Raw genomic sequence first — 26743 nt, 5'->3', positions numbered from 1 at the left:
GGTAGAAGAATCCTTGGTAGTAGAATCCTTGGTAGTAGAATCCTTGGTAGTAGAATCCTTGGTAGTAAGAATCCTTGGTAGTAAAAAGTAGAATCCTTCCAGGTATTTTGTCCAAAATCAGGTTGTAGGTTTGGAGTGAATGTTGTGTGTATCTTGTGTCCTTGACATTTTTTATTAAGTTTATTTTACATTTTGGTAAAAAAAAGAAATGCTGAAAGATTCAGGAGCTCATCTTCTCATGACCTCTCTATTTTTGCTTTATATAAACGTTATGTCATTTATTTATATAATCACATTTTATCTCTCCCTTCTCTCTCTCTCTCCCCCCCAGATCTCTCTCTTCCAGCATCTCTGATTGTCAGTCCTGACAGATCTCAGTTCTTTGAATATGAGTCTGTCTCTCTGAGCTGTGAGGTTCAGGGGAACTCTACTGGATGGAGAGTGGTGAGGAACACATCGAGAGGAATCCTTTCAGAGTGTAGTACTGACTGGGGAAAACAACAAGGGTCTTCATGCATTGTATCACTAATAACATCAGACAGTGGAGTGTACTGGTGTGAGTCTGGGTCTGGAGAACACAGCAATGCTGTCAACATCACAGTACCTGGTATGTCCACAAACACCATCTACTAACATTATAGTGTTTAGTGGTTCATCTGGTTTCAGATAGCTGATCCTGGAGAGCCCTGTTTATATATGATGTTTATATATTATATACAGCTGGAGCTGTGATCCTGGAGAGACCTGTTTATATATGATGTTTATATATTATATACAGCTGGAGCTGTGATCCTGGAGAGCCCTGTTTATATATGATGTTTATATATTATATACAGCTGGAGCTGTGATCCTGGAGAGACCTGTTTATATATTATATACAGCTGGTGCTGTGATCCTGGAGAGACCTGTTTATATATGATGTTTATATATTATATACAGCTGGAGCTGTGATCCTGGAGAGACCTGTTTATATATGATGTTTATATATTATATACAGCTGGAGCTGTGATCCTGGAGAGACCTGTTTATATATGATGTTTATATATTATATACAGCTGGTGCTGTGATCCTGGAGAGACCTGTTTATAAATTATGTTTATATATTATATACAGCTGGTGCTGTGATCCTGGAGAGACCTGTTTATATATTATATACAGCTGGTGCTGTGATCCTGGAGAGACCTGTTTATATATGATGTTTATATATTATATACAGCTGGAGCTGTGATCCTGGAGAGACCTGTTTATATATGATGTTTATATATTAGATACAGCTGGAGCTGTGATCCTGGAGAGACCTGTTTATATATGATGTTTATATATTATATACAGCTGGAGCTGTGATCCTGGAGAGACCTGTTTATATATGATGTTTATATATTATATACAGCTGGAGCTGTGATCCTTGGGAGCCTGAATCTGAATCTGGTGTAGACTGGTAGAACAAATCAAAGTTTAACTCAGATGTGATACTTTGGAATATATTACAATAGTACAGCTATCAGACAGATCTTCTCTCTCTTTCAAGTCAATTTAAGGGGGCTTTATTGGCATGGGAAACATATGTTAACATTTCCAAAGCAAGTGAAACAGATCATAAACAAAAGGAAAATAAACAATTAAAAAATGTACAGTAAACATTACACTCACAAATGTTACAAAGGAATAGAGACATTTAAATTGTCATTATGGGCAAATGGTTAAAGTACAAAAGGGAAAATGAATAAACATAAATATGGGTTGTATTTACAATGGTGTTTGTTCTTCACTGGTTGACCTTTTCTTGTGGCAACAGGTCACACATCTTGCTGCTGTGATGTCACACTGTGGTATTTCACCCAGTAGATATGGGAGTTTATCAAAATAGGGTTTGTTTTTGAATTATTTGTGGGTCTGTGTAATCTGAGGGAAATATGTGTCTCTAATATGGGCATATATTGGGCAGGAGGTTAGGAAGTGCAGCTCAGTTTCCACCTCATTTTGTGGGCAGTGTGCACATAGCCTGTCTTCTCTTGAGAGCCAGGTCTGACTATGACGGCCTTTCTCAATAGCAAGGCTATGCTCACTGAGTCTGTACCTAGTAAAAGCTTTCCTTAAGTTTGGGTCAGTCCCAGTGGTCAGGTATTCTGCCACTGTGTACTCTCTGTTTAGGGACAAATAGCATTCTAGTTTACAATTTTGTTTTGTTAATTCTTTCCAATGTGTCAAGTAGTTATCTTTTTGTTTTCTCATGATTTGATTGGGTATAATTGTGTGTGTCTTCTCTCTCTTTCTCAGTTCTCTCTGTTCCAGCCTCTCTGAGTGTCAGTCCTGACAGATCTCAGTTCTTTGAATATGAGTCTGTCTCTCTGAGCTGTGAGGTTCAGGGGAACTCTACTGGATGGAGAGTGGTGAGAAACACAGAGAGAGGAATCCTTTCAGAGTGTCATACTGACTGGGGAAAACAACAAGGGTCTTCATGCATCATGTCACTAATAACATCAGACAGTGGAGTGTACTGGTGTGAGTCTGGGTCTGGAGAACACAGCAATGCTGTCAACATCACAGTACCTGGTATGTCCACAAACACCATCTACTAACATTATAGTGTTTAGTGGTTCATCTGGTTTCAGATAGCTGATGTTATGTTTATATATGATGTTTATATATTATTATTATTATTATATATTATATACAGCTGGAGCTGTGATCCTGGAGAGCCCTGTTTATATATGATGTTTATATATTATATACAGCTGGAGCTGTGATCCTGGAGAGCCCTGCCCTTCCTGTGACTGGGGGAGATTCTGTGACTCTGCGCTGCAGATATCAGGGAACTCCCTCTAACCTCACAGCTGTTTTCTACAAAGATGGATCCCTCATCAGGACTGAGACTACAGGAGAGATGACCATCCCTGCAGTATCCAAGTCAGATGAAGGACTCTACAAGTGTACCAACTCTGAAGGAGAATCACCAGAGAGCTGGATGACTGTGACAGGTGAGAATATGACAAACCTTGTCATTCAGATTGTCTGGTTCTTTTTTACTCTGTTGAGTGATACTAAAACCTGCATTATAAACTGGGTGGTTATGAATGCTGAAAGCCCTGGGTATGAAGGGTATACCAAAACATGTATTTTTACACTGAAAGATTCAGGAGCTCATCTCCTCATGACCTCGCTGTCTTTCTTTATCAATTGAATGGGCTTTATTGGCATGAGAAACACGTTTACATTGCCAAAGCAAGTGAAATAGATAATAAACAAACATGAAATAAACAAAAAGTGAAAAGTAAACATTACACTCAAACAAGTTAAAAAATAGAGACATTTCAAATGTTGTAACGATGTGCAAATAGTTAAACTACAAAAGGGTAAATAAATAAACATGTGTTGTATTTATAAAGGTGTTTGTTCTTCACTAATTTCCCTTTTCTGTGGCAACAGGTCACAAATCTTGCTGCTGTGATCAAACACTGTGGTATTTCACCCAGTAGATATGGGAGTTTATCAAAATTTTGGGGTTCTGTGTAATATATGTTTTTCTATGGTCATACATTTGGTAGGAGGTTAGGAAGTGCAGTTCAGTTTCCACCTCATTTTGTGGGCAGTGTTGCACATAGCCTGTCTTCTCTTGAGAGCCAGGTCTGCCTACAGCAGCCTTTCTCAATACCAAGGCTATGCTCACTGAGTCTGTACATAGTCAAAGCTTCCCTTAATTTTGGGCCCGTCACAGTGGTCAGGTGTTCTGCCACTGTGTACTCTCTGTTTAGGGCAAAATAGCATTCTAGTTTGCTTTTTTATTTTGCTAGTACTTTCCAATGTGTCAAGTAAATCTTTTTGTGTTCTCATGATTTGGTTGGGCCTAATTGTGTTGCTGTCCTGGGGCTCTGTGGGGTCTGTTTGTGAACAGAGCTCCAGGACCACCTTGCTTAGGGGACTCTTCTCCAGGTTCATCTCTCTATAGGCGTTAACTTTTGTCTTGACTCTCTCCTTGGTTCAAAGGTGCTGGATCAGCTAGGCCAATGGCTGACAGATAGATAGAGAGAGAGATTGTATCTCTCTCTCCTAGGGGAGTTGGCCTGGTTTCATGACTTCATGAACCGGATCGTAAATACCTTGCAGAAACTCTCCCTTTTGGCTCTGCAGTATTGGGAAATAAATCCTTTGTGTTACAGAAGAGCCCAAAACTTCAAACAACGGACACTGGGACAACAACATCCAAATGAGGGATGGAATATGGGAAATTAATATGGGGAATTCGTCCCACCTACGCAACAGCCAGTGTAATCCAGTGGCGTGATTTTCAAATACCTTAAAAATCCTATTACTTCAATTTCTCAAACATATGACTATTTTACAGCTATTTAAAGACAAGACTCTCGTTAATCTAACCACACTGTCCGATTTCAAAAAGGCTTTACAACGAAAGCAAAACATTAGATTATGTCAGCAGAGTACCCAGCCAGAAATAATCAGACACCCATTTTTCAAGCTAGCATATAATGTCACAAAAACCCAGAAGACAGCTAAATGCAGCACTAACCTTTGATGATCTTCATCAGATGACAACCCTACGACATTATGTTATACAATACATGCATGTTTTGTTCAATCAAGTTCATATTTATAAAAAAAAACAGCTTTTTACATTAGCATGTGACGTTCAGAACTAGCATACCCCCCCGCAAACTTCCGGGGGATTTACTAACAATTTACTAAATTACTCACGATAAACGTTCACAAAAAGCATAACAATTATTTTAAGAATTATAGATACAGACCTCCTCTATGCACTCGATATGTCCGATTTTAAAATAGCTTTTTGGTGAAAGCACATTTTGCAATATTCTAAGTACATAGCCCAGGCATCACGGGCTCGCTATTTAGACACCCGGCAAGTTTAGCACTCACCATAATCATATTTACTATTATAAAAGTTTGATTACCTTTTGTTGTCTTCGTCAGAATGCACACCCAGGACTGCTACTTCAATAACAAATGTTGGTTTGGTCCAAAATAATCCATCGTTATATCCGAATAGCGGCGTTTTGTTCGTATGCTTCCAGACACTATCCGAAATAGTAAAGAAGTGTCACGCGCATGGCGCAATTCGTGACAATAAAATTCTAAATATTCCATTACCGTACTTCGAAGCATGTCAACCGCTGTTTAAAATCAATTTTTACGACATTTTTCTCGTAGAAAAGCGATAATATTCTGACAGGGAATCTCCTTTTCGGCAAACAGAGGAAAAAATCCCAAAGGCGGGGGCGGTCGGGGTCACGCGCATAAGCCAGTGTCCCTTGATCGGCCACTTGAGAAAGGCGATAATGTGTTTCAGCCTGGGGCTGGAATGACGACATTCTGTTTTTTCCCGGGCTCTGAGCGCCTATGGACGACGTGGGAAGTGTCACGTTAGAGCAGAGATCCTTAGTAAATGATAGAGATGGAAAAGAAGTTCAACAAATGGTCAGACAGGCCACTTCCTGTAAAGGAATCTCTCAGGTTTTGACCTGCCATTTGAGTTCTGTTATACTCACAGACACCATTCAAACAGTTTTAGAAAATTTAGGGTGTTTTCTATCCATATGTAATAAGTATATGCATATTCTAGTTACTGGGTAGGAGTGGTAACCAGATTAAATCGGGTATGTTTTTTATCCAGCCGTGTCAATACTGTCCCCTAGCCCTAACAGGTTAAAATGGTGTCATAGGGGATGTTTCGAAGGGTTAACCTCTATGGGCTAGGTGGGACGCTAGCGTCCCCCCCGTGGTGCACTCCATCAACAGCAGGTGCATTTCAAGAGCGTCAAATTTGAAACCAAATAAATGTCAAAATTCAAATTTTTCAAACATACAACTATCTTACACCCTTTGAAAGATAAACATCTCCTTAATCTAACCACGTTGTCCGATTTCAAAAAGGTTTTACGGCGAAAGCATAAAGTTAGATTATGTTAGGAGAGTACATTGACAATAGCTGTGTGTAATGTTTTGTCAATTCAAAGACAGGGTCACCAAAACCATAAAACCAGCTAAAATGATGCACTAACCTTTTACAATCTCCATCAGATGACACTCCTAGGACATTATGTTAGACAATGCATGCATTTTTAGTTCTATCAAGTTCATATTTATATCCAAAAACAGCGTTTTACTATGGCATTGATGTTGAGGAAATCGTTTCCCTCCAATAACCGGCAGTCAAGTCAGCACCACAAATTAAATAATTAAAATTAGAAAACATTGGTAAAATATTATATTGTCATTTAAAGAATTATAGATTTACATCTCTTGAACGCAATCAACTTGCCAGATTTAAAAATAACCTTACTGGGAAATCACACTTTGCAATAATCTGAGCACTGCGCCCAGAAAAATACGCGTTGCGATACAGACTAGCCGCCATGTTGGGGAGATCTAAAATCGAAAATACTATGTAAATAATCCATTACCTTTGATTCTCTTCATCAGATGTCACTTCCAGGTATCACAGGTCCATAACGAATGTAGTTTTGTTCAAAAAAGCTCATCATTTATGTCCAAAAATCTCCGTCTTGTTAGCACATGATCTAAGCCCGCCGGACTTCACTTCATGAACGAGGGGAAAAAATATATTTACGTTCGTTCAAACATGTCAAACGTTGTATAGCATAAATCATTAGGGCCTTTTTTAACCAGAACATGAATAATATTCAAGGTGGACGAATGCATTCTCTTTTATAACGTATTGGAACGAGGGTACCCAACATGAACTCGCGCGCCAGAGTCTAATCGGCCATCACCGTTCCATGGCTCTTGTTCGGGCAGATCTCACAGTAAAAGACTCAAAACACTTTGTAAAGGCTGGTGACATCTAGTGGAAGCAATAGGAAGTGCCAAAACATTAATCAACCCCTGTGTGTTTCAATGGCATAGGCTTAAAGGTAATTCAACACATCAGGTATCCACTTCCTGTCAGAAAATGTCTCAGGGTTTTGCCTGCCAAATTAGTTCTGTTATACTCACAGACACCATTCAAACAATTTTAGAAACTTTAGGGTGTTTTCTATCCATATATAATAAGTATATGCATATTCTAGTTACTGGGTAGGATTAGTAACCAGATTAAATCGGGTACGTTTTTTTATCCAGCCGTGAAAATACTGCCCCCTAGCCCCAACAGGTTAAAAAGGTCAGATCTTTCCACAACTTCATATGAGTGATTAGGCAACCCTCATGAACTGTAAATCAGTCATTTCTCCAAACAGATGTCAAAGAAAAGCTCTCTCACACACACACACACACACACACACACACACACACACACACACACACACACACACACACACACACACACACACACACACACACACACACACACACACACACACACACACACACAGCAAGGATGGAGTGACAGAGTGCGGTGCTTAAAGACACAAAGAGCCTGCAATGGCATTACCATAATCTCTAGGCTGTGCCGAGTTCAACGAGATGCCTCGCTTGACTGTAGCTCGCTCGGCCTGAGCGCAGCGACCTTGAAAAAAAGTAGGCCCATAATGAAGCCTGGCCCTAAATTTCAAGTGCTTTTGGATGACAGCGAGAGAACCGTTAGGGTTAGAAGCACAATTCGACCTCAGGAATGTTCCTGAGGTCCTCCTGATCTGTGCAAGCATAACCTTGACCACGTGGCATTAACCCTTAACAGTTAAAAGAAGGTGTTTAAATCTCACAGTTTGCAATGACTTCTCTCCCCCATAGGAATACATTGCCTATTCCCCTTAATTCAACCTGAAGCCTATGTGGGTTATGAATGCCTTATGAACCTGTCTTCGATAACAATCCATCAGGCTACTGTGAGGTCTACCTGTGTCGATTCTAAGCTTCCTGGAGCAACCGGAAGTTGTTAAAAACACCCTAAAGGTGTTTTGATATAACCAACCTACAGATTGTGAAAATTACTCAATTCAACCCTGTTTAGATCAGTCAATTCTTAACGTAAAGACTTAAAACTCAGGATTCTGTGAAAGCCTACCCCAATGACAATGTGTGTTGATTCTAAGCTTCCTGGAGCAACCGGAAGTTGTTAAAAACACCCTAAAGGTGTTTTGATATAACCAACCTACAGATTGTGAAAATCACTGAATTCAACCCTTTGTAGATCAGTCAATTCTTAACGCAAAGACTTAAAACTCAGTATTATGTGAAAGCCTACCCCAATGACAACGTGTGTCGATTCTAAGCTTCCTGGAGCAACCGGAAGTGCCTTAAATTGGTGTCAAAGTAGCTGTTTTGAAGCGTTAAAGTCAAATCTTTCCAAAACTTCATATGTGTGACTAGGTAACCCTCATGAATTGTAAAAAAGTCATTTATCCCATTATATTTGCAAAAAAACGAACACACACACACAGCTAGGCCATAGTGACACAGTGTGGGGCTTAGAGGCTTACAGTGCCTGCAATAGTTACTTTCGTTCGAACGATCAAAGAACCGTCAGACCTAGAGCTCTGAAACTCTAGAAACCTGTTCTAGAGCTCAAGTCGATAGTGCACAGTGAATTATGTGGCTCTAAAAGGTTCTCAGACCAAGAAACAGCCTCGTACATTTTCAATATGTTCAATTCATTTTGACCATCACGAAAATGGCGACATTTAGAAATGTCCCAGTGTCGCAAGACTAGGTGTATTGAAACCACCTTGGCCCATAGATTCGGACCCCATCGTTTCTGTCCGATAGCTCATTCAAGGACCCTGTAGCAACGCCCGGAAAAGTGGATTTTCAGCACCAATTAAGGTCGTTGCTCGGGCACCGAATGACCTATCAAGCCGAAACTTGGGATTCGGGGTTGTCTCACATAGGCCTACACATAATGTCAGAGCTGGACCCGCAGCTAGAACGTAACTACCTGGTTTTATGTTTTTTTATAGTTTAAACTGAAGGCGCTTTGAATTATTGGCCTGCTATTGAATTATGTGATAATTGGCTTCTAAATGAGTTGGAAAAAGTGGATTTGGTGTCAGATGGTATCAGTTTGGTGTCAGAATGACATCTAATTGACAGATGGACGCTGACTTGCTGGGTGACGAGCGATGGAGAGGAACCAGAGTCACTGCCCGGCCATCCCAAGTTCATCGGGCCAGTGAATTATGCATTTCTGCAGTATTTTTGAGCATGTCATATTCGTGATGGTAATGGTCATTTTGGACATTTTCAAAAAACTTTAAAAAACAACAGATTCCCACTTCTCCCTCATCATACATGACAAATAGACCATCTGCGTTGATTCATGGCTTAACATAGGGCTATATATCATTTGGGCAGTATAAATGCCATCTGGACATGGTTCACCGACTTTTGGGTTTGGAAACCGACTTCCTATGATCGTACATGGCAAATGGACAAACATCCTGATTTGGCACATTCAATACTTTCATTCATGTATAATTGACAAGAAAATAACTGGACATTTCATTTGGACATTTCTTATGGCATTTGGCAAAAAAAGGAGAAAAAAAAGTCACTTGACTTCCTATGAAATCATATTGCAAATGGACAAAACATATGCCTTATGTACAAGCAAAAACAACCAAAAAAATGATGTCAATAAAATATGTCAAAAGTATGTTCATACAGCTCTTATACATGTGTAATTGACAAAAAATGGAAAGAATTTCGAAAAACGGTCCAGAAGGCACTTTTTTAAGGGGGTGATAAGTTTTCGGGAAAAAAAAACATTTTTCCAAAATTTGACTCTTGGGTGTTGACTTGTTACATTTGCAATATGAAAATCCACGGTGGAACGCGCTCGCCATCTTTAGGATTTTTGGGGTGTGACATTTGGCATTTGCCATATGAAATTTGCAATATGATTTGGATGAATGTGGACCAAATTGGGTGGTATTGTCATTAGGGTGTATAATTCGTGCGGTGCCAATATGTTCCCATTCATTTTTGTCCATTTCCCTTACTATCCAAATCTACTAATTATATGCATATTCTAGCTTTTGGGCCTGCGTAGCAGGCATTTTACTTTGGGCATGCTTTTCATCCAAGCTACTCAATAATGCCCCCCTTTCCCAAAGGAAGGTTTGGGAATCACTTCCTTTTAGGTGGTTGTAGAATTTAACGTCTCTTTTCTGGATTTTGATAATTAGCGGGTATCTGCCAAATTCTACTCTGCATGCACTATTTGGTGTTTTATGTTGTACACGGAGGACATTTTTGCAGAATTCTGCATGCAGAGTCTTACTGTGGTGTTTGTCCCATTTTGTGAATTCTTGGTTGGTGAGTGGACCCCAGACCGCACAACCATAAAGGGCAATGGGTTGTATAACTGATTCAAGTATTTTTAGCCAGATCCTAATTGGTATGTCAAATCTTATGTTCCTTTTGATGGCATAGAATCCTTTATTGCCTTGTCTCTAAGATTTTTCTGTGGAAGTTACCTGTGGCGCTGATGTTTAGGCTGAGGTATGTATAGTATTTTGTGTGCTATAGGGCAACGGTGTCTAGATGGAATTTGTATTTGTGGTCCTGGTAACTGGACATTTTTTGGAATACCATTATGTTTGTCTTACTGAGATTTACTGTCAGAGCCTAGGTCTGACAGAATCTGTGCAGAAGATCTATAGTAGGTGCTGCTGTAGATCCTCCTTGGTTGGTGACAGAAGCATCAGCAAACAGTAGATATTTGACTTCAGTTTCTAGTAGGGTGAGGCTGGGTGCTGAACACTGTTCTAGTGCCAATTCAATGATATGTTGAAGAGGGTGGGGCTTAATCTGCATCCTTATCTTAATAACCTCTTGGGGCTAGGTGGGACGCTAGCGTGCCACCCGTGGTGCACTCCATCAACAGCAGGTGCATTTCAAGAGCGGCAAATTTGAATCCAAATAAATGTCAAAATTCAAATTTTTCAAAAATACAACTATGTTACACCATTTGAAAGATAAACATCTCCTTAATCTAACCACGTTTTACGATTTCAAAAAGGTTTTACGGCGAAAGCATAAATTTAGAGTATGTTAGGACAGTACATTTACAAGAGTTGTGTGTAATGTTTTGTCAAGTCAAAGACAGGGTCACCAAAACCATAAAACCAGCTAAAATGATGCACTAACCTTTTACAATCTCCATCAGATGACACTCCTAGGACATTATGTTAGACAATGCATGCATTTTTAGTTCTATCAAGTTCATTTTTATATCCAAAAACAGCGTTTTACTATGGCATTGATGTTGAGGAAATCGTTTCCCTCCAATAACCGGCAGTCAAGTCAGCGTCACAAATTAAATAATTAAAATTAGAAAACATTGTTAAAATATTATATTGTCATTTAAAGAATTATAGATTTACATCTCTTGAACGCAATCAACTTGCCAGATTTAAAAATAACCTTACTGGGAAATCACACTTTGCAATAATCTGAGCACTGCGCCCAGAAATATACGCGCTGCGATACAGACTAGACGTCATGTTGGGGAGATCTAAAATCGAAAATACTATGTAAATAATCCATTACCTTTGATTCTCTTCATCAGATGTCACTTCCAGGTATCACAGGTCCATAACGAATGTAGTTTTGTTCAAAAAAGCTCATCATTTATGTCCAAAAATCTCCGTCTCGTTAGCACATGATGTAAGCCAGCCGGACTTCTCGTCATGAACGAGGGGAAAAATATATTTCCGTTCGTTCAAACATGTCAAACGTTGTATAGCATAAATCATTAGGGCCTTTTTAACCAGAACATGAATAATATTCAAGGTGGACGAATGCATACTCTTTCATAACGTATTGGAACGAGGGTACCCAACATGAAGTAGCGCGCCAGGTGTCTAATGGGACATCACCGTTCCATGGCTCTTGTTCGGTCAGATCTCCCTCCAGAAGACTCAAAACACTTTGTAAAGGCTGGTGACATCTAGTGGAAGCAATAGGAAGTGCCAAAATATTCCTAAACCCCTGTGTTTTTCAATGGGATAGGTTTAAAGTCAATACAACACATCAGGTATCCACTTCCTGTCAGAAAATGTCTCAGGGTTTTGCCTGCCAAATGAGTTCTGTTATACTCACAGACACCATTCAAACAGTTTTGGAAACTTTAGAGTGTTTTCTATCCATATATAATAAGTATATGCATATTCTAGTTACTGGGTAGGATTAGTAACCAGATTAAATCGGGTACATTTTTTTTATCCAGACGTGCAAATGCTGCCCCCTAGACCCAACAGGTTAACCAACAGCTCTGTGGAAAGAAATATGTGTTTTTTTGCCAATTTTAACTGCGCACTTGTTGTTTGTTTAACTGGATTTTATAATGTGTGTTTTTCACCTAACACCACTTTCTATCAATTTGTATAGCAGACCCTAATTCCAAATTGAGTCAAAAGCTTTTTGAAGTCAACAAAGCATGACTTTGTTGGTTTGTTCGTTAGTCATTTAGGGTGTGCAGGGTGAATACGTGGTCTGGTGTACAGTAATTTGATATTAGGGAGGGAATGCTGTCACCTCCAGGTAGGTGTTTGTCCCCCTGTGTGCTGAGGGTGTCAGGTTCTTGTCCAGGTCTGGCATTTAGGTCGCCACAGACTAGTTTCTCTGGGCCTGGAAATGGTTGATCTCCCCCTCTAGGATGGAGAAGTGGTCTTCATTAAAGTATGTGGATTCTATTGGGGGGATATAGGTAGCACACAGGAGGACATTTTTCTCTGAGTCAATTTCCTTATTAATTTCTAGCCAGATGTAAAATGTTCCTGTTTTGACAAATTTAATAGAGTGGGTTATGTCTGCTCTATATCAAATTAGCATACCCCCTGAGTCTCTTCCCTATTTCACAGCTGGTAGTTTGGTGGTTGGGACTACCAGCTCTCTGTAACCTAGGGGGAAACCAGCGGATCCATCTCCTCTATACAATCCATCTCCTCTATACCTTAGCCTATATAGTGATTGGCCAAGGTTTGCTTGGGGTGGTCTTCGCTGGTTGGGGTGGGGCTGGTGAGGCTGGGGTCTGGGTGTAGGTCCTCTTGGCGTGGGTTTTCTCAGTGCAGGTCCTTCAGGAGGGGGTCTGGCTGGTCTGGGAGGGTGTCTCGCTGGTCTGGCTTGGGTGTCCGTTGCTCTGTTGCTCCTGTGTGAGGTGCTGGGTCTACGGTTGAGGGTGACGTCCTTCAGGGTCCTGGCAAAAGTTGGGATTGCTGCGTTGTAGAGGTGGACCTGGCCATAAAGGCTGTTCGAGTCCAGGGTGGAGTGGTGGCCAGGTAGACATTAGGTTGAGGCACAGTCATGGGAAATGCTTGCAATAACCTGCTGTATGATGGCAGGGGGAAAGTATTTTCATGGTAACAGGGTGGGAAAAAAAGTGGAAGAAGATTTTTAAATCACTCCCTTGAGTTCTGTGAACACCCTTTCCTGCTGGGCCCTCAGGTTGTTTGTACCCGTATGAAATTATGATGTGGCTGGGGGACCCTAGTCTGTCCTCTGACAACAGCTCCAGGGGCCTAGTGTTTGGGCACCAGAGTTTAGCCACCTTGTGTTTGGGAAAATTATTAAATTATTATTCCCTTGAATGTATTTTCCATTTGAGTCAATGAGGAGCACAATCTCTGGCTTTTGTGTTTACTCAGTGGATGTGTGGGGTTTGTTATTGGGGGAGCTGCCAGGGGGAGACTGTGCGGTCTATTTTGTTGGTGTGTCATGTGTTGTTTGTTTGGTGTTGAGGCTGTGGTCCGGGTCTGAGGTGGGCTGTTCTGCTGGCTTCTCTGGAGGAGTGTTCTGCTCTGTCACACCTCAGCTTTCTCACCTCTTCCTTCAGTGCTGTTATCTGTTTATGTTATCTGAGTCTGTTGCTCTGTTAGCTGTGCCATGTGTTCCTTTCTCTCCTCCTTCACTGCTGTTAGCTGGGCCATGTGTTCCTCTCCGCCTTCACTGATGTTAGCTGTTCCATGTGTTTCTCTCTCTCCTCAAGTTCTCTCACCTCAGTCTGTAGAGCAGCCAGCTCTCAGACAGCCGTCCATCTCCATCTTCTGCCCTCCGGGTCTTGTTGGGGGATGGTGTTGTTGTGCTGGTCTGTTTTGTGGGTCTGTTGTCTGGATTGTGTGGACTAGCTCTCTGAGCTCCACCATGTTTCTCCTGCTCTGTGAATTTATCCCTCTCAATGATGGAGGAGCAGTGCAGTTGTGGGACCAGGGTGTGTTAAGTGCTGGGTGGGGTGACTATTCTTGTCTGCAGGACAGTTTGAAGAGGTGTGATCAGACTCACTCAGGATGGGGAGTCGTCACAGAGCTTTTTCTGCTGTGTTCTCACTTTGATCCCGTAAAAGTCCTGCTGGAACTGCTTGGGGATGCACTGCACCATTACTTTTGTACTTATTCCGTGCAGTGTTATTTTTAATATCCAAGGGGTACTGTACTGTGATGACATCTGCATAGGGATAAGCCATGGGGGCTTCAAAGGCCTCTGCATTTGGCTTTGAAACTCTCCTGCCATTGTTAAGCTCAGGAGTTTTCTCACTTCACACCAGTGTTAATTGAAGTTGCAGGTAGGTCTGTTTTGTCCTAGCATAGTATACTTATTTTCTACGCTTTATATAACAAAATTACCTAGAGATTATTATATTTTAATTTTAGCCTTCAGAAGTATCTTCAGACTGAACTTTACTGACTCAGTTTTGGGTTGGATGGTATTTCCAAGTTCCGCTGTGTTTCTTATGCAGGTTTTGGTTTGTTAGAAGGTTTTTCTTGATAGTCCTTAGTAATAATCCATTCTGATCATTTTGTCCAAAATCAACGTTTTAGGTATGGAATTTGATTTGGTTTGAAAGTTTTGATGTGGAAGGTATTATGCTGTATAATTCCTTGTGAAAAAAAATATGTTTATCTACATTTATCCAACTATAATTCTAGGTTTGCAGAAGAACTCAATCTCTCTCTCTCTCTCTCTCTCTCTCTCTCTCTCCTGCTCCTCTTTTTCTCAGATCTCTCAGATCTCTCTCTTCCAGCCTCTCTGATTGTCAGTCCTGACAGATCTCAGTTCTTTGAATATGAGTCTGTTTCTCTGAGCTGTGAGGTTCAGGGGAACTCTGCTGGATGGAGAGTGGTGAGGAACACAACGAGAGGAATCCTTTCAGAGTGTAATACTGACTGGGGAAAACAACAAGGGTCTTCATGCATCGTGTCGCTAATACTATCAGACAGTGGAGTGTACTGGTGTGAGTCTGGGTCTGGAGAACACAGCAATGCTGTCAACATCACAGTACATGCTATGTCCACAAACACTATCTACAAACTCATCAAAAAAAGAAACGGCTTCTCACTGTCAACTGCGTTTATTTTCAGCGAACTTAACATGTGTAAATATTTCTATGAACATAACAAGATTCAACAACTGAGACATAAACTGAGCAAGTTCTACAGACATGTGACTAACAGAAATGGAATAATGTGTCCCTGAACAAAGGGGGGGACAAAATCAAAGTAACAGTCAGTATCTGGTGTGGCCACCAGCTGCATTAAGTACTGCAGTGCATCTCCTCCTCGTTGACTGCGCCAGTTCTTGCAGTGAGATGTTACCCCACTCTTCCACCAAGGCACCTACAAGTTCCCTGACATTTCTGGGGGGAATGGCCCTAGCCCTCACCCTCCGATCCAACAAGTCCCATACGTGCTCAATGGGATTGAGATCCGGGATCTTTGCTGGCCATGGCAGAACACTGACATTCCTGTCTTGGAGGAAATCACGCACAAAACGAGCAGTATGGCTGGTGGCATTGTCATGCTGGAGGGTCATGTCAGGATGAGCCTGCAGGAAGGGTACCGCATGAGGGAGGCGGATGTCTTCCCTGTAACGCACAGCGTTGAGATCGCCTGCAATGACAGCAAACTCAGTCCGATGATGCACACACCGCCCCAGACCATGATGGACCCTCCACTTACAAATCGATCCCGCTCCAGAGTACAGGCCTCGGTGTAATGCTCATTCCTTAGAAGATAAACGCGAATCCGACCATCACCCCTGGTGAGACAAAACCGCGACTCATCAGTGAAGACCACTTTTTGGTCCAGCGACGGTGGGTTTGTGCCCATAGGCGACGTTGTTGCCGGTGATGTCTGGTGAGGACCTGCCTTACAACAGGCCTACAAGCCCTCAGTCCAGCCTATCTCAGCCTGTTGCGGACAGTCTGAGCACTAATGGAGGGATTGTGCGTTCCTGGTGTAACTCGGGCAGTTGTTGCCATCCTGTACTGATATGTTGTCCATATACCACACCCCCTCGAGCCTTATTGCTTCAATATGTACTGACATGGTAGTAACATTTCCTACACTGTATTTGCTGTAACTAAACATGCAAATATACTGAACATTTTACATGTATGAACAGAAATCAAAATGTGTGTGTCTCCCTACCTGTAAATGTGCTCATAATACAGGTGTCATTCTTTCTCCAGCTGCAGGTCCAACTCCCATTCCATCTCCAGCAGTCCCAGTGTTGTCCATGTCTCTACCCAGACTGTTGTGTAGTCTACTGGTGGGGTCTCCCTACCTGCTGGTGACCATCATACTGCTGGTGAAATACTGCAGGAGCAGGGCTCAAGGTGAGACCCTGAGACCCTTACCTGTTGTAAATCAGAAATATATCACAAGGACTGACAATACTGTGGATTGAACTGTATCTCTGATTGAACCATGTTGTAGTGTTGATAACTTTTTATATTGTTTTTATTTTTTTAAATTTTATTTCACCTTTATTTAACCTCTTACATCTAGACGTTCCGCTAGCGGAACACCTGCTCCAATATCCAATGATAGGCGTGGCGCGAATTACAAATTCCTCAAAAATACAAAAACTTCAATTTTTCAAACATATGACTATTTCACAGCATTTTAAAGACAAGACTCTCCTTTATCTAACCACACTGTCCGATTTCAAAAAGGCTTTACAGCGAAAGCAAAACATTAGATTATGTCAGCAGAGTACCAAGCCAGAAATAATCAGACACCCATTTTTCAAGCTAGCATATAATGTCACATAAACCCAAACCACAGCTAAATGCAGCACTAACCTTTGATGAACTTCATCAGATGACAATCCTAGGACATTATGTTATACAATACATGCATGTTTTGTTCAATCAAGTTCATATTTATATCAAAAACCAGCTTTTTACATTAGCATGTGACTAGCATGTGACTAGCATTCCCACCGAACACTTCCGGTGAATTTACTAAATTACTCATGATAAACGTTCACAAAAAACATAACAATTATTTAAAGAATTATAGATACAGAACTCCTTTATGCACTCGCTATGTCCGATTTTAAAATAGCTTTTCGGTGAAAGCACATTTTGCAATATTCTGAGTAGATAGCCCGGCCATCACAGGCTAGCTATTTTGACACCCACCAAGTGTGGTACTCACCAAACTCCGATTTACTATTAGAAAAGTTTGAATAACTTTGCTGTTCTTCGTCAGAATGCACTCCCAGGACTTCTACTTCAATAACAAATGTTGGTTTGGTTCCAAATAATCCATAGTTATATCCAAATAGCGGCGTTTTGTTCGTGCGTTCAAGACACTATCTGAAGGGCAAAGAAGGGTGACACGCCCGACGCGTTTCGCGACAAAAAAATTCAAAATATTCCATTACCGTACTTCGAAGCATGTCAAAAGCTGTTTAAAATCAATTTTTATGCTATTTTTCTCGTAAAAAAGCGATAATATTCCGACCGGGAGTCGTTGTTTTCGTTCAAAGAGAGAGAAAGTAAACATGGTGTCGGCTCGTGCACACGCCTCCAGTCTCATTGTCCTCAGATCGACCACTTACAAAATGCGCTACTGTTTTTCAGCCAGGGCCTGCAAAGCCACCATTCATCGTTCTGGCGCCTTCTGAGAGCCTATGGGAGCGTTAGAAAATGTCACGTCATGCCAGAGATCCCCTGTTTTGGTTAGAGATGATCAAGAAGGCCAAGAAAAAGTCAGAGAGAGCGCTTCCTGTTTGGAATCTTCTCAGGTTTTGGCCTGCCAAATGAGTTCTGTTATACTCACAGACACCATTCAAACAGTTTTAGAAACTTTAGGGTGTTTTCTATCCACTATCCAAATCAAACAATTATATGCATATTCTAGCTTCTGAGTTGGTGTAGGAGGCAAATATTTTTTTCTAAATTCTCAATACTGCCCCCTAGCCCCAACAGGTTAATGTGAGTCTGGAAGGAGAGTTTACAGTCTAACCAGACACCCAGGTATTTGTAGTTGTCCACATATTCTAAGTCAGAGCCGTCCAGAGTAGTGATGCTGGACGGGCGAGCAGTTGCGGGCAGTGATCGATTGAATAGCATGCATTTAGTTTTACCTGCATTTAAGAGCAGTTGGAGGCCACGGAAGGAGAGTTGTATGGCATTGAAACTCGTTTGGAGGGTTGTTAACCTGTTAGGGCTAGGGGGCAGTATTGACACGGCTGGATAAAAAACATACCCGATTTAATCTGGTTACTACTCCTGCCCAGTAACTAGAATATGCATATAATTATTGGCTTTGGATAGAAAACACCCTAAAGTTTCTAAAACTGTTTGAATGGTGTCTGTGAGTATAACAGAACTCATATGGCAGGCCAAAACCTGAGAAGATTCCATGCAGGAATTGGCCTGTCTGACAAGTTGTGTTTTATCTTGACTCTTTTTATTGAAGACTGAGGATCTTTGCAATAACGTGACACTTCCTACGGCTCCCATAGGCTCTCAGAGCCCGGGAAAAAGCTGAAGGATATCGAGGCAGGCTCTGGCTGAAACAATTTATCGCGTTTGGATAGTGGCCGATCAGAGTACTGTGGGCTTAGGAGCGTGCCCGAGTCAACCGAATGCTTTATTTTCTATTTTAAGCTAAGCTATTTTAAAAGCGGACACCTCGATTGCACAAAGGAGTTCTGTATCTATAATTCTTAAAATAATTGTTATGTTTTTTGTGAACGTTTATCGTGAGTAATTTAGTAAATTCACCGGAGGTTTGCGGGGGGGTATGCTAGTTCTGAACGTCACATGCTAATGTAAAAAAGCTGGTTTTGATATAAATATGAACTTGATTGAACAAAACATGCATGTATTGTATAACATAATGTCCTAGGTGTGTCATCTGATGAAGATCATCAAAGGTTAGTGCTGCATTTAGCTGTCTTCTGGGTTTTTGTGACATTATATGCTAGCTTGAAAAATGGGTGTCTGATTATTTCTGGCTGGGTACTCTGCTGACATAATGTTTTGTTTTCGTTGTAAAGCCTTTTTGAAATCGGACAGTGTGGTTAGATTAACGAGAGTCTTGTCTTTAAAATGGTGTAAAATAGTCATATGTTTGAAAAATTGAAGTTTTTGCATTTTTGAGGTATTTGAATATCGCGCCACGGGATTACACTGGCTGTTGAGTAGGTGGGACGCAAGCGTCCCACCTAGCCCATAGAGGTTAACAGTTTTGGAAAGAGTGTTTTCAGAGTGCTTTCTATCCAATGGTACTAATTATATGCATAACCTAGCTTCTGGGCCTGAGTAACAGGCAGTTTACTTTGGGCACGTCAGACAGGTGGAAATTCAGGATTCTGCCCCTATCCCGAAGAAGTTGTTTAAAGTGACCAGTGATTGGTTCTCAATGTAGGTAGCAGCCTCTCTGAGTTAGTGATTGCTGTTTAGTAGTCTGATGGCCTTGAGATAGAAGCTGTTTCACAATCTCTCGGCCCCAGCTTAGATGCACCTGTACTGACCTCGCCTTCTGGATAGTGGCGGTGTGAACAGCCAGTGGCTCGGGTGGTTGTTGTCCTTGATGATCTTTTTGGCCTTCCTGTGACATAGGTTGCTGTAGGTGTCATGGAGGGCAGGTAGTTTGCCCCCGGTGATGCATTGTGCAGACCGCACCACCCTCTGGAGAGCCTTGTGGTTGAAGGCGGTGCAGTTGCCGTACCAAGCTGTGATACAGCCAGACAGGATGCTCTCGATTGTGTATCTGTAAAGGTTTGTCAGGGTTTTGGGTGACAAGCCAAATTTCTTCAGCCTCCTGAGGTTGAAGAGGTGCTGTTGCACCTTCTTCACCACACTGTCTGTGTGGGTGGACCATTTCAGTTTGTCTGTGATGTGTACGCCAAAGAACTTAAAACTCCTGTAGGCTGTCTTGTCATTGTTGGTGATCAAGCCCACTACTTTTGTGTCTTCTCCAAACTTGATGATTGAGTTGGAGGCGTGCATGGCCAAGCAGGCGTGGGTGAACGTACAGGAGAGGGCTGAGCACACTCCCTTGTGGGGCTCCAGTGTTGAGGGTCAGCGAAGTGGAGATGTTGTTTCATACCTTCACCACCTGCGGGCGGCCCGTCAAAGTCCAGCACCCAGTTGCACAGGGCGGTGTTGAGACCCTGGGCCTCCAGCTTGATGATGAGCTTGGAGGGTACAATGGTGTTGAATGCTGAGCTGTAGTCAATGAACAGCATTCTTACATAGGTATTACTTTTGTCCAGATGGGATTGGGCAGTGTGCAGTGCGATGGCGATTGCGTCATCTGTGGCCCTGCCCCTGGTGGTATGCAAACTGAAGTGGGTCTTGGGTGGCCGGTAAGGTGGCGGTGATATGATCCTTGACTAGCCTCTCAAAGCACTTCATGATGACAGAAGTGAGTGCTACGGGGCGGTAGTCATTTAGTTCAGTTATCTTTGCCTTCTTGGGTACAGGAACAATGGTAGGCATTTTGAAGCATGTGGGGACAACAGACTGGGATAGGGAGCGATTAAATATGTCCGTAAACACACCAGCCAGCTGGTCTGCACATGCTCTGAGGACGCGGCTAGGGATGCCGTCTGGGCCAGCCGCACTTGTGAGTTTTGACAAGTTTAAATGTTTTACTCACGTCAGCCACTGAGAAGGAGAGGGGGGGAGCACAGTCTTTGTTAGCGATCCACGACGGTGGCACTGTATTATCCTCAAAGCGGGCAAAGAAGGTGTATAGTTTGTCTGGAAGCTTGAAGTCGGTGTCCGTGACGTGGCTATTTTTGTTTTTTTAGTCTGTGATTTCCTGTAGACCCTGCCACATACATCTCTTGTCTGAGCCGTTGCATTGCGACTCCACCATGTCCCTGTACCAGCATTTCGCTTGTTTGATTGCCTTGCGGAGAGAATAACTACACTGTTTATATTCAACCATATTGCCAGACCTCTTTCCATGGTTAAATGCGGTGGATCACGCTTTCAGTTTTGCGCGAATGTCGCCATCCATCCACTGTTTCTGGTTAGGGTAGGTTTTAATAGTCACATTGGGTACAACATCTCCAATGTTGAACCATATTGAAAAATATTGTAAAGTGTTGTAGCTCTCAGAAGTCAGAAGTTTACATACACTTAGGTTGGAGTCATTAAAACTCATTTTTCAACAACTCCACAAATTTCTTGTTAACAAACTATAGTTTTGGCAAGTCGGTTAGGACATCTACTTTGTGCATTACACAAGTAATTTGTCCAACAGTTGTTTACAGACAGATTATTTCACTTATAAATCACTGTATCACAATTCCAGTGGGTCAGAAGTTTACATACTGTCACGGTTATCGTCGGTGAAGGAGGACCAAAATGCAGCAGGACTGTGTTTGTTCATTTTGAACATTTATTAACCTCTATGGGCTAGGTGGGACGCTAGCGTGCCACCCGTGGTGCACTCCATCAACAGCAGGTGCATTTCAAGAGCGGCAAATTTGAATCCAAATAAATGTCAAAATTCAAATTTTTCAAACATACAACTATTTTACACCCTTTGAAAGATAAACATCTCCTTAATCTAACCACGTTTTACGATTTCAAAAAGGTTTTACGGCGAAAGCATAAATTTAGAGTATGTTAGGACAGTACATTTACAAGAGTTGTGTGTAATGTTTTGTCAAGTCAAAGACAGGGTCACCAAAACCATAAAACCAGCTAAAATGATGCACTAACCTTTTACAATCTCCATCAGATGACACTCCTAGGACATTATGTTAGACAATGCATGCATTTTTAGTTCTATCAAGTTCATATTTATATCCAAAAACAGCGTTTTACTATGGCATTGATGTTGAGGAAATCGTTTCCCTCCAATAACCGGCAGTCAAGTCAGCGTCACAAATTAAATAATTAAAATTAGAAAACATTGGTAAAATATTATATTGTCATTTAACCTGTTGGGTCTAGGGGGCAGCATTTGCACGTCTGGATAAAAAAATTTTACCCGATTTAATCTGGTTACTAATCCTACCCAGTAACTAGAATATGCATATACTTATTATATATGGATAGAAAACACTCTAAAGTTTCCAAAACTGTTTGAATGGTGTCTGTGAGTATAACAGAACTCATTTGGCAGGCAAAACCCTGAGACATTTTCTGACAGGAAGTGGATACCTGATGTGTTGTATTGACTTTAAACCTATCCCATTGAAAAACACAGGGGTTTAGGAATATTTTGGCACTTCCTATTGCTTCCACTAGATGTCACCAGCCTTTACAAAGTGTTTTGAGTCTTCTGGAGGGAGATCTGACCGAACAAGAGCCATGGAACGGTGATGTCCCATTAGACACCTGGCGCGCTACTTCATGTTGGGTACCCTCGTTCCAATACGTTATAAAAGGCTATGCATTCGTCCACCTTGAATATTATTCATGTTCTGGTTAAAAAAAGGCCCTAATGATTTATGCTATACAACGTTTGACATGTTTGAACGAACGGAAATATATTTTTCCCCCTCGTTCATGACGAGAAGTCCGGCTGGCTTACATCATGTGCTAACGAGACGGAGATTTTTGGACATAAATGATGAGCTTTTTTGAACAAAACTACATTCGTTATGGACCTGTGATACCTGGAAGTGACATCTGATGAAGAGAATCAAAGGTAATGGATTATTTACATAGTATTTTCGATTTTAGATCTCCCCAACATGACGTCTAGTCTGTATCGCGAACGCGTATTTTTCTGGGCACAGTGCTCAGATTATTGCAAAGTGTGATTTCCCAGTAAGGTTATTTTTAAATCTGGCAAGTTGATTGCGTTCAAAAGATGTAAATCTATAATTCTTTAAATGACAATATAATATTTTACCAATGTTTTCTAATTTTAATTATTTAATTTCTGACGCTGACTTGACTGCCGGTTATTGGAGGGAAACGATTTCCTCAACATCAATGCCATAGTAAAACGCTGTTTTTGTATATAAATATGAACTTGATAGAACTAAAAATGCATGCATTGTCTAACATAATGTCCTAGGAGTGTCATCTGATGGAGATTGTAAAAGGTTAGTGTATCATTTTAGCTGGTTTTATGGTTTTGGTGACCCTGTCTTTGACTTGACAAAACATTACACACAACTCTTGTAAATGTACTGTCCTAACATACTCTAAATTTATGCTTTCGCCGTAAAACCTTTTTGAAATCGTAAAACGTGGTTAGATTAAGGAGATGTTTATCTTTCAAATGGTGTAACATAGTTGTATTTTTGAAAAATTTGAATTTTGACATTTATTTGGATTCAAATTTGCCGCTTCTTGAAATGCACCTGCTGTTGATGGAGTGCACCACAGGTGGCACGCTAGCGTCCCACCTAGCCCCAAGAGGTTAAAGAATTATAGATTTACATCTCTTGAACGCAATCAACTTGCCAGATTTAAAAATAACCTTACTGGGAAATCACACTTTGCAATAATCTGAGCACTGCGCCCAGAAAAATACGCGTTGCGATACAGACTAGACGTCATGTTGGGGAGATCTAAAATCGAAAATACTATGTAAATAATCCATTACCTTTGATTCTCTTCATCAGATGTCACTTCCAGGTATCACAGGTCCATAACGAATGTAGTTTTGTTCAAAAAAGCTCATCATTTATGTCCAAAAATCTCCGTCTTGTTAGCACATGATCTAAGCCAGCCGGACTTCTCGTCATGAACGAGGGGAAAAATATATTTACGTTCGTTCAAACATGTCAAACGTTGTATAGCATAAATCATTAGGGCCTTTTTTAACCAGAACATGAATAATATTCAAGGTGGACGAATGCATACTCTTTTATAACGTATTGGAACGAGGGTACCCAACATGAACTCGCGCCAGGTGTCTAATGGGACATCATCGTTCCATGGCTCTTGTTCGGTCAGATCTCCCTCCAGAAGACTCAAAACACTTTGTAAAGGCTGGTGACATCTAGTGGAAGCAATAGGAAGTGCCAAAATATTCCTCAGCCCCTGTGTTTTTCAATGGGATAGGTTTAAAGGTAATACAACACATCAGGTATCCACTTCCTGTCAGAGAATGTCTCAGGGTTTTGCCTGCCAAATGAGTTCTGTTATACTCACAGACACCATTCAAACAGTTTTAGAAACTTTAGAGTGTTTTCTATCCATATATAATAAGTATATGCATATTCTAGTTACTGGGTAGGATTAGTAACCAGATTATATCGGGTACTTTTTTTCTTATCCAGACGTGCAAATGCTGCCCCCTAGCCCTAACAGGTTAAATCAAAATGAACACAAAAACAACAAAACGAACTCAAGATATACCGACAGTCTTCTCAGGCTCATACATGCTAGACAAGAAACAATCTCCCACAAATACACAGACAAACACACCCAACTAATATAGGACTTCCAATCAAAGGCAACACCACACAGCTGCCTTCAATTGGAAGTCCACCCCAATTAACCAAACATAGACATACAACCAACTAGATCAACATAGAAATACGTAGACAAGGAACAGTGCCCAAAAACCCCGGAATACTAAATCAAATGCCCTTTTTAGAAAAACACCACCCCGAGCCACATAAAACAAATACCCTCTGCCACGTCCTAACCAAACTACAATAATAATTAACCCTTATACTGGCCAGGACGTGACACATACACTAAGTTGACTATGCCTTTAATCCTTGGGACACGTTCTGTTCTGTCTCCTAGAAATGAACGTACTTTGGTGCGAAATGTGCAAATCAATCCCAGAACTACAGCAAAGGACCTTGTGAAGATGCTGAAGGAAACTGGTACAAAAGTATCTATATCCACAGTAAATCAAGTCCTATATTGCCATAACTTGAAAGGCCGCTCAGCAAGGAAGAAGCCACTGCTCCATAACTGCTCCATACTTTTTGGAGAAATGTCCTCTGGTCTGATGAAACAAAAATAGAACTGTTTGGCCATAATGACCATCGTTATGTTTTGAGGAAAAAGGGGGAAGCTTGCAAGCTGAAGAACACCATCCCAACCGTGAAGCACAGGGATGGCAGCATCATGTTGTGGGGGTGCTTTGCTGCAGGAGTGACTGGTGCACTTCACAAAATAGATGGCATAATGAGGGAGTAAAATTATGTGGATGTATTGAAGCATCATCTCAAGACAGTCAGGAAGTTAAAGCTCGATCGAAAATGGGTCTTCCAAATGGACAATGACCCCAAGCATACTTCCAAAGTTGTGGCAAAATGCCTAAAAGACAACGAAGTCAAGATATTGGAGTGACCATCACAAAGCCCTGACCTCAATCCTATAGAAAATTTGTGGACAGAACTGAAAATCATGTGAGAGCGAGGAGGCCTACAAACCTGACTCAGTTACACCCGCTCTGTCAGAAGGAATGGGCCAAAATTCACCCAAATTATTGTGGGAAGCTTGTGGAAGGCTACCCAAAACGTTTGACCCAAGTTAAACAATTTAAAGGCTGTACTACCAAATACTAATTGAGTGTATGTAAACTTCTGACCCACTGGGAATGTGATGAAAGAAATAAAAGCTAAAATAAATCATTCTCTCTAATATTATTCTGACATTTCACATTCTTAAAATAGAGTGGTGATCCTAACTGAACTAAACCAGGGATTTTTCCCTAGGTTTAAATGTAGGTTTAAATGTCAGGAATTGCTCCATAACTGCTCCATGTATTTGGCTCTCTGATTGAACATGTTTAAAGTTTTGATAACTGTAGCTCTAATTTAACCCTTTTTTAAAGACTTAATAACTAGCTCTGATTGAACCATGTTGTAAAGTATTGATTACCTCTGATTGAAACATGTAAAGTAAGGATGATTAGCTCTGATTGAACCCTGTTATAAAGTGTTGATAACTGTAGCTCTGATTGAACCATGTTGTAAAGTGTTGATAACTGTATCTCTGATTGAACGATGTTGTAAAGTGTTGATAACTGTAGCTCTGATTGAACCATGTTGTAAAGTGTTGATAACTGTATCTCTGATTGAACCATGTTGTAAAGTGTTGATAACTGTATCTCTGATTGAACCATGTTGTAGAGTGTTGATAACTGTATCTCTGATTGAACCATGTTGTAAAGTGTTAATAACTGTCTGTTTAGGGGAAACCAGGGTACCCAGGAAGACCCACCAATACCAATTAGGTGAGTTTCTGCCTTACAACACAACAGCTGCAGGGTCACAATATGGTATTCTGAACACAGTGTGTACTATATTATGTTACCTCTTAGTAGTAGTAGAAAGTAGGATGGATTAGAGTCAACTACCAAAATATGTAATGTAACTGATATGAATACATGTATTGAGGAGTAAATAGCTTGGGTAAGGATTAAATAGCCCAAGTATTGATGAGGAGTTCGAGCTTCTACTTCTAAAAATTCACCTTTCCAGAAACAAGCCTCTCACCGTTGCCACTTGCTATAAACCACCCTCTGCCCCAGCTGTGCCCTCGACACCATATGTGAATTGATTGCCCCACATTTATCTTCTGAGCTTGTGCTGCTAGGTGACCTAAACTGGGACATGCTTAACCCCTGGT

The 26743-nt window shown here is 41.1% G+C and overlaps 1 protein-coding gene across 1 annotated transcript in view; it reads left to right on the top strand.

The window, feature by feature from the left end:
- Window positions 1-26348, top strand: part of LOC123732731 (low affinity immunoglobulin gamma Fc region receptor II-like) — a gene marked incomplete at its 3' end in the record, with an annotated part of 49442 nt that extends 23094 nt beyond the window's left edge. Inside the window, exons 3-6 of the mRNA XM_045711988.1 lie at window positions 332-607; window positions 2736-2978; window positions 16400-16546; window positions 26307-26348. Coding sequence (XP_045567944.1) covers window positions 332-607; window positions 2736-2978; window positions 16400-16546; window positions 26307-26348 — 708 coding nt within the window. The remainder of the gene's footprint in view (window positions 1-331; window positions 608-2735; window positions 2979-16399; window positions 16547-26306) is intronic.
- Window positions 26349-26743: the final 395 nt, after the last annotated feature.

This window comes from Salmo salar, unplaced genomic scaffold (genome assembly GCF_905237065.1).
Source record: "Salmo salar unplaced genomic scaffold, Ssal_v3.1, whole genome shotgun sequence".
NCBI classification, from domain to species: domain Eukaryota; kingdom Metazoa; phylum Chordata; class Actinopteri; order Salmoniformes; family Salmonidae; genus Salmo; species Salmo salar.
Note: the sequence above shows the minus strand (reverse complement) of the source record. Positions and strands in the feature narration are given on the sequence as shown.